Below are 8,599 nucleotides of genomic sequence, written 5' to 3'. Positions count from 1 at the left end.
CCTTTATATAGTGTCTATAGATTTTCGGCATTTGTTTCAGAATATAAGATTGTAGCTTAGTTTTTTTTTCAATTACCCTTCCCCGTTCAGCTCCCAAATCGTTCAGCTCCCAAAAATTGTTATGATAAGTTAGAAAGATATGGATTTACTAAATTTTACATTGATCTTAAATCGTTCAGCAAAGGGTCTTGTGTAAAAAATACTCTTGCGCTAATTTCCGTGGCAAAAAACAATAGGCACTATAGAATGGAACAGAGGGAGTATTAAGTTATTGAGAGGTTATATTCTGAGTTCATGTAGTGCCTCAATCTTGAGATACTGTAAGTGCATCAGAAGTGTGTGTGATATGCCGCCGAATCAGTAATGCAAAGACTTGATTTTTATTGTTGGCAAACCTGATCGTTGTGTGGATGAAAACCTGGTATTTAAACCCTGAGTAGTGAACAACAAGAGTTGCGGAAGGGAATTAATTAGGAAGGGGATTGAAGTGAAGGGAAGTGGATTGGGTGAATGGGTGATTTCACCAAAATCTGGTGGGTTAATACGCAGGAAAACTCTTCAAACCCGCTATTTGTTTATAAACCATAATATCATTGCTAGCAACAGGTATTGTCCCCCACGGCATTGCAAAATCAACAATAACCAAATGTCGGTCATGTCAGCTACGCATTGCTACCGCAAAACACCATAAATCCAAACCGAAGAGCGCGATAAGGAAACAAAAATGTACAGCACAGAGAAGAAATGTCAGCTCAGCAGCCCTCGCGTCAGGCAAGGTGACCGCTTATCTCCACGTCGATTTGTCCGCGTCATCGGCCCCGGCCTTCTCGGCCAGAAGCGACGTCCGCGCGTTGGTGGACGGCCGGTGAGCCGCCCTCGGCGAACGGTGCTCCTGCATTGTCCCAAAACGAAGCATCCATTTGTTCAGCTATTTGATCAAGCCTGTGACATTGGGTGATCGAGCGAGCAAGGAGTGATGAACTTACGGTGCGGAAGGGGAAGTCGTCGCCTTCGAGCATGTGGACGATCTGCCCCATCTTGGGCCGCTTGTGTGCGTCGGAGTCGATGCAGCGGAGGCAGACGAGCAGCACCCTGTTGAGCGCCCTGGGCGGCGGCGCCGGCTGGATGCGCGGGTCCAGCAGGTCCTCCACGCGCCGGCTCCCCACCACCCCCTTGAACCACTCCACCAGGTTCACCTCGCCGGGCGGCCGGTTGTAGTCGACGGGGCTCCGCCCGGAGACGAGCTCCATGAGCAGCACGCCGAAGCTGTAGACGTCGCTGCTCTCGTTGAGCATCCCCGTGGAGGCGTACTCGGGGGCCACGTACCCGAAGGTGCCCATGACGCGGGTGGTCACGTAGCTGGAGCCCGGGCCGAGCACCTTGGCCATGCCGAAGTCGGAGACCTTGGCGTTCCACTTCTTGTCCAAGAGAATGTTGCTTGATTTGATGTCCCGATGCACCACCTTCGGCTCCAGCCCTTCGTGCAGGTACGCGATGCTGCACATTGAACACCATTAATGAGCTTATGTGATCGTCCCGATCGCGACGTATGAACGAACCATTGAGGACGACGAACCCTTTGGCCGTCCCGATGGCGATGTTGAGCCGTGTCTCCCATGCCAACGGGCTGACGGGACCAACGTCGCCGTGCAGCCACTGCTCCAAGTTGCCGTTCTCAACAAACTCGTACACGAGCATCCTGTGAGCGCCATGCCATGATTGCGTTAGGCGTTACCGCACACGCTAGTCTGTCAGCTGCGGTTTCTCAATAATCTTCAGAAGCGTGCTTACCGTTTAGGCCCTTCTGCGCAGTAGCCGATGAGGCCGGCGAGGTGCTTGTGCCTCACCCTGCCGATAGCCTCAACCTCCACCTTGAACTCCTGCTCGGCCTGACCCCTACAAACCACCATTTGTAATTTCAGATGAACACATTCCCTAACTGTTTAACATATCACTGCATCACTGATTATGCTATAGGTAGTTTCATCAACATCCTTACTGTTGCTCCATTTTAATCGTCTACCTAATTGCCTTATTTGGGACTGTCTAGTTTCATCTTGGGCGTTGCTTATCACGGACTAGGCTTTTCTGAATGACTAACGAGCGTGATGTCTGAACCTCAACTGTAAACACACTGAACCCGTGTGTAGGAAGGAACGGACATTTACCCTGTTGCGCATGTGTCAATCTTCAGCAATCCATGTGCATGCATGCACTTGGTTCACTTCAAAGTTAAAACACCTCCAAAGATGTCACATACATATATATTTGATCCGCCATTTATGCGATCAGAAAAGGAGCAAAGTTTGGTCATCCCTTTGCCTTTTCTGTTGCTTTATCTTTTCTTGAAAGTAAGGACATCAGATCGATTGGTTCATATGACTCGCCGACGCCGACGATCTCTAGTTCTCAACTAACTAAGTAGATGGATACATACGTGCCATCGCAGAAAAGCACAAAATGAGCCACCTACTCATATCACAATCATATATGTAAGCAGGGAGGAAAGAAAATCAAATTTTGCCATTCTCTGTAGCATTGACTTAACGCGAGGGATAGTGTTCTCTAACTACATTGATTGAGTACAATAAATTTGATTCACATGACAACGCAGACCAATCTTATCAATCAGTAATCACACACATAATGTTAGAATAAGATAGGGTGTAAAAATGCTCTGCAGTTTTATTTTCAGTCAAATGGCACCAGAAGATTCTGAGCACCATATCTCGTATCTGCAAAAGGACAAACTGGGGCTTTATCTTAACGAAAGCACGCTTGCCCCAAGTTCATTTTGGCCTTTTTCATATGACCAGGTAACTGACGGCAAGCTTGAAGCCACGCCAACAGGAGAACTACACCAACCGTGACTAATTACCAACACAAGCATTTAGTTCAGAAAAGCACAATTGTACATACGCACTGTCGAAACCCATGCCGGTAAACAGTGCCGCTACAAGCTTCCGTCATTTCGAACATTTACACCGGGGAACAAAAATGTACTATGGTGGTTAGTTGTTTTTCATTGCGATCGTCTATTTGGTTTATCTGAGGTTAAATATGTACAGTACTAATTACATTTCTAGTTTTCTACCGTGTTAGGATAGGATGAAAGCGAGACAGAGTACTCTGGTCTGGTCTGGTCCAACAAGGCAGTACCGCAGTAAGAACAGGAGGGGAGGCGAGTACTCACTTGTGATCGAACAGGAACTTGACGGCGACCACCTCGCCGTCGGCGAGCACGCCGCGGTACACGGTGCCGTAGCCTCCCTCCCCGACCACGTTCGCCTGGCGGAACCCGCCCGTGGCCGCCTCCAGCTCCTCCAGCTCGTACCACCGCCCCCAGCCCATCTCCACCCCGGGCGCCGCGCCGCTGATCCTCCCCACTTTCCTCTTCACCGGCGAGTCCAGGGAGCTGGCCGCCGCGGACGAGCTGGCCACGTCGGAGGAGCTCGTGCCGACCTCCGCCCCGCCGACCTCCACGTACTTCGGCTGCTGCTGCTTGGGCGTGGAGGTCGGGAGCAGCGACGAGCCGGAGGAGAGCGCGTGGTCGACGCGCGAAGACTGCGGGCGCTTGGCGCCGCGCCGGCGCGTGAGGTACGCGGCGATTGTTGCGGCCGACATGACGAGGACGAGCACGACGGCGGCGGCCACCGCGATCTCTAACGGGGTGGAGAGGCCGAGAAAGGACTTTCCGGTGCCAGAGGCGCCGCCGTGGTCGACGGAAGCCGCGGGCGGCGGTCCGGCGTCGTCCATCGGGGCGGTGGTAGGTGGGCCCGTGTAGTCAGAAGGCGGGTGGCGAGGTGAGGCGACGGAGTGGAGGGTGGTGTTGGAGGGAGCGTGGCTGCTTGCGCCTGCGTTATAATGGAGTTATGATGAGTTGTGGTCTTCTTGTTAACGTTGGTGGACTCGGTGTCCCGTGGCCCCGTCCTACATTACTCCATTGTTTCTTCGTGCTCGCTCACGGCCATGCATTCATTTTTGGAGATTGAATCATTTAAGTTGAGATTGGAGACGTATCAACGAATCCATCCCAGTATGACCTATTGCGAGGGCTCCTATTGATAACATCTCTTGCATTAGTCACATCAGATGCCGCTGTGTGAAATGAAAATACTACAGTACAATATATATCTATGACCAATGTTTTCAGTATCAAGTTATTAGTTACTATTGTTTTCTCGTCTGCAATATTTTATCGTAGAATCGTGATAGTACCATAATATTGTGAATTTTATTTAAATAAAAATTATGTATATATTAATAATACATCTCGAATAGATTTAAATTTAGTTTTAAATTTGAATTTTGACTATATTCTATGTCCTTCATAGAGGTTGATAATGTAAATGATGCATTTATATAATTAATTATGTGCTTACTTGTCGGATGCAATATATTAAAATAAATAATTGTGAACCCACAGAACAAAATAATAAGCCTATATGTTTGAAAACTATTACACATAAATGGCTAGTTAATTGCTTTCTTAGACATAAAAATTCCCTTTTTATACCCATCTCACTCAAACTAATGGATAGTTAGTCTTGAGGCTACAAATGACTTCTACTTTTGAGTTTGTCACGCCGTTGTGATCTTATTTACTAGCATATGTGCGGGATTGAATTGTATTGACTTTGTAGCGAGATACTAAAGATACCACAATACATATTCAGATGTGAGTAAGATGTCATCAAACTAAAATACCATAAATTAACCACGCTAGTATCATGATCGTAAGATACTATGATATGACTCTGTATGCACCTTTTGGATTGGGACATGTGTTTTTTTTGTTAAGGCAGCCGCAATCTAGAGTGATTTACTATTTCTTCGTACCCACATTAGCTGTCTCAATCTAGAGTAATTTTGTACAGTAACTTTTTTAACAAGGATGGGTCCCGAAGACCCAGAAGCTGCGTTATATTCTAGTGGTGGAGTTATATTTTACAGGAAGATCTAAAAGTAAATACAATTATTATAAAGACCAACAACTTTGCAACAAGAACCCACAAGAAAACCAAGAAGAAGCAACCGGGTCCTTCTCCATCTTCTCGACGCCAGTGTCAGCACCATCGCTACCGGGGATGGACCACTTGGAGCAATGCCGATGTGAAGTGCTCGGACGGAGAGGATGAAGATCCTCCGCAATGGCACCATGCCTGATGGAAGAGTAGTCACGGCCATGTGACTGAGGAGGGCCACCCTTCGGCCATGAGAAGCAGGGGCAAGATGGCGTCGTCCGTTGTGAATCCCCTACTAAGTAACTATGGAGAGCTTCCGTAGCCCAAGATACCCGCGCCGCCGAACGAGAAGAAAGCTTCACGTTGCCATTTCCTTCACATCGTCATCTCCCACTCCATCATCACCAAGATGGCCAACCCGAGAAGAAGAGCGGCCAAAATCTCTAATATATGGATATGTTTGGTTCTAAGCCGATGGTGGCCTTACCAAAATATTGGCGCGTATGTTGTATCAGGCTGCCGTTTGGATCTCCACCAAAAAATTGGCTAGCCCAGCCCAGCCCACGCGTTTACAGTATAAATTTTCGCCAATCACGGGCGAACTGCAGGCGGAGGACTCGCTCGCCAAAATTTTGGCGTGCCAACGATTTGGCTTGGCTGACTTGGGCATAAACCAAACGTACCCTATGCACCGCAACTGAGCTAATTTAGGTTGCCGCCGCCCGAAAGCCACTCCTAGCACCATCATCCTCCATGGACAACCAGTGGCAGAGCAAGGAGGCTTAACCCCGATGCCGGCCGTGAGCGCCAAGAAACGATAGAGAAGTGGCATCACACCATACTCCATATAGGTAAAAACACGAACGCTAATTCTACTGCTAGTACTACTACTACGTCCAGGGTGCTAGCCTTCTCTCCGGCATCCCCGCCGGAGGAGATGTGGAGAGGAGCCGTTAAGACACTGGAGACTCTCAATGGCGGTGGAAGAGAGAGAAGAAAGGGGGAGAAAATGAGATTTTTGTACAGTATAGGAGGGAGTAGTGCAATACCGCAAATGCTGCCAGTGTACATATGATGATTGCATAATAATGCGTTTATGCAGTGATGGTGACGATCCTGTCATTTACCCGGGAGAATTGTGAAGGCAGGCTGGCAGGCCCAAATTGATGATGTCAGTCGGTGGTCCAGGTCCACGGACGGATAGCTATCTCCCCTTGCCGTTGGATGGGAGGCGTGTAGCTTTTGTTTTGGCGTGCTCTACGTGTAAACGGTCGTTGGAGGTGGGGCCAGGGAGCGCTCTGCCTGGATACCGGGCCCACCGTATACAAGCGATACCTCGTGAATGCTGTGCCTCGGTCTATTCGGGCATTTGATTGCGCAGGGGCTATTCATTTATACGGAGCACTACAGGCACATCTACAGCATACGACGATACGAGCCGCTGGTATTGAATGAGGAGTTCTGGAGCTGCATTGTATTCTCCTCTGCGCACAATAGTATTCGGCATTGTCTGAAGGAAAAGAATACATAATACTCTATGGCGAACCGACGATGAATATACATCTGCAACAGCAAATCCTTGGTGGATGTGGCTTCCTGCGAGAAGCAACACGGGTTCCGGCTCGCCTGTGCAGTGTTCTCAGGCGTCACGGGCTCACAGTCACTGCCCCAAGTGGCCACAATGCCCCACCAAAAAGTTTGAATTTGTTAATCAGCCTCAAGTCGATCAAAGATCCTACGGCTTCTTTTGTCAGAAAAGACGCACACTAGCTATGTTATTTAACCGGGGGACTCGTCGGGAAGCTTTGAGAGTGACAAACAAGTAAGTTAAGTTTAACACATCTTTTAGGTGGATTAGTTAATTGCTCACCATCAGCGTTCAGGAGGTTCTCTGGTGGGGTGAGTATCGTTGGTGCCGGGAAAGCGATGCGGCGAAGAGACCAACGGATTCTGATTGAATAAACGAGTGGCGTGTCTTGGCTTGGAAAGCAAGCGCGCAGAATACCCGGGAGGTGTGTGCCCATGCTCGCGGTTTAGTTTAGTGTCTAATCTTTACTATTAAATGGGAGTTGGTCGTTTGACACTCAACGCACTTTGGTGATCGTCATTGAGAGCATCCTGTACGTCCAATCAATCTCACGGTCTCTGCTTTCGTCAGATCTAATTAGGAAACAATCTCAGACGATATCAATCAAATCTGCATAAGAATTAAAATACCTGCCAAAAAATTAAGTTTCCCACAATCTCTCGTCCTTTATATAATGAGGAAACAATCTCAGGCGTGATATCAATCAAATCTGCACAAGCATTAAAATACTTGCCAAAAAATTTAACCTTTCCCATAATCTCTTGCCCGTTATAAAAAATCTTAATTATTAGCGCTAAAAAATCACCTGTAATTAACATCTCAGCTTTTTATTCCATGACGTAAAAGGAAAGAAATATTCTGCTGCATGCGTTTCTATTTTGCATGCATCGACACTTTAATCTCGCTCGCAAATTGGAAAGTTATGGATCGGAAAATTTCTATATAAGACCTGGTCCAAAATCTTATTAGCGTGGACCAACTCTAATGAACCACGCGGGGCGCTCTCAATCTCAAAGTGCATGATGCCTGATTTTAGGTAGCTCTAAATCTTATACATATTTTTTCTTTCGCCTAGCATTTGACTAGTATATGATGAAATACGATATATTGCATCCACATGGATGGGTGATCCCTAGAGGCGTGCCCGTGACACATTGTGGCATCTTCCTGTTGCTGCATCACACCGCCGACAAGGAGCGGTAAGGAAATACAACTCAGACGGTGTGCCAAGCCGCCACTGACTCTTTCATGCTTTATGGTTCGTGTCGCTTCTCTCATATAAATGTTCATATTTGTATCACAATTTTGTCTTTCGTTGTTGTCAGCATGAGCGTAAGTACAGACTCTCAGGCATCATGTATGTGAATCATTGAATCGCCTCAACATCGTAGTCATGAATCCTTACCGGATCTTGTCGCTGACGCTTGGCGGCAGCCGCTTTAACTACATCAGCGTTGTGTGTGGATTTGGTCGTGCCGCAACGCTGCTTGAGTTGGACGATCGGGTGCATAAACAATCGATGTATAGTATCATATCTGTATAGGCATCAAACGCTTACCCGAGAGAGAAATATGTAAACGATTATAGCAGTTAATGAGAAAATCAGCATTGTTTGTATCCATCAGGTAAATCATGCATTCAAATGCATGTATATTGGGATACCTCATGATTTGTGTTGTGCCACCGTGGATATCAGAGCTTGTGTTTCAGCTTCACGATTACTGATCACTTTCTTTGATTTTAGGTTCAAAAGAATGTTGATTTTAGGTGTATTTACTATGTGGTACCAGTGGAATCGAAAGGCGAAGTGCTTCTTGTTGTACCTTCTTGCGTGAGCTACTCCTTCCTATAATTTTGTCCTAATTTAATTCATATTCATTTGAGGGCTGGAAGGTAGATTCCTACACTAATCTAACTTGATTTGGATGGTCTGAAGCTTCCTACACCAACGAGTAGCAAGCCTCACCTGCTCCGTGTTCCACGAGCAATACAACCCGGTGATATTTCTTGTTAACTACTATGTAAAAGATTATAGCAATTAACTAGA

General features: G+C 47.1%; 1 protein-coding gene across 1 annotated transcript; it reads right to left on the bottom strand.

Annotated features, from left to right (window-relative positions):
- Window positions 1-557: 557 nt before the first annotated feature.
- On the bottom strand, window positions 558-3,911 carry LOC127296299 (probable receptor-like serine/threonine-protein kinase At4g34500). The gene is made up of 5 exons (XM_051326338.2): window positions 3,194-3,911; window positions 1,792-1,896; window positions 1,577-1,699; window positions 987-1,497; window positions 558-892 (listed from the first exon to the last, which is right to left on the bottom strand). Exons 1-5 carry the CDS (start codon window positions 3,754-3,756, stop codon window positions 785-787), a joined length of 1,410 nt encoding a protein of 469 aa, XP_051182298.1. The 5' UTR covers window positions 3,757-3,911; the 3' UTR covers window positions 558-784.
- Window positions 3,912-8,599: the final 4,688 nt, after the last annotated feature.

Source organism: Lolium perenne, chromosome 4, assembly GCF_019359855.2.
Source record: "Lolium perenne isolate Kyuss_39 chromosome 4, Kyuss_2.0, whole genome shotgun sequence".
Classification (NCBI taxonomy): Eukaryota; Viridiplantae; Streptophyta; class Magnoliopsida; order Poales; family Poaceae; genus Lolium; species Lolium perenne.
Note: the sequence above shows the minus strand (reverse complement) of the source record. Positions and strands in the feature narration are given on the sequence as shown.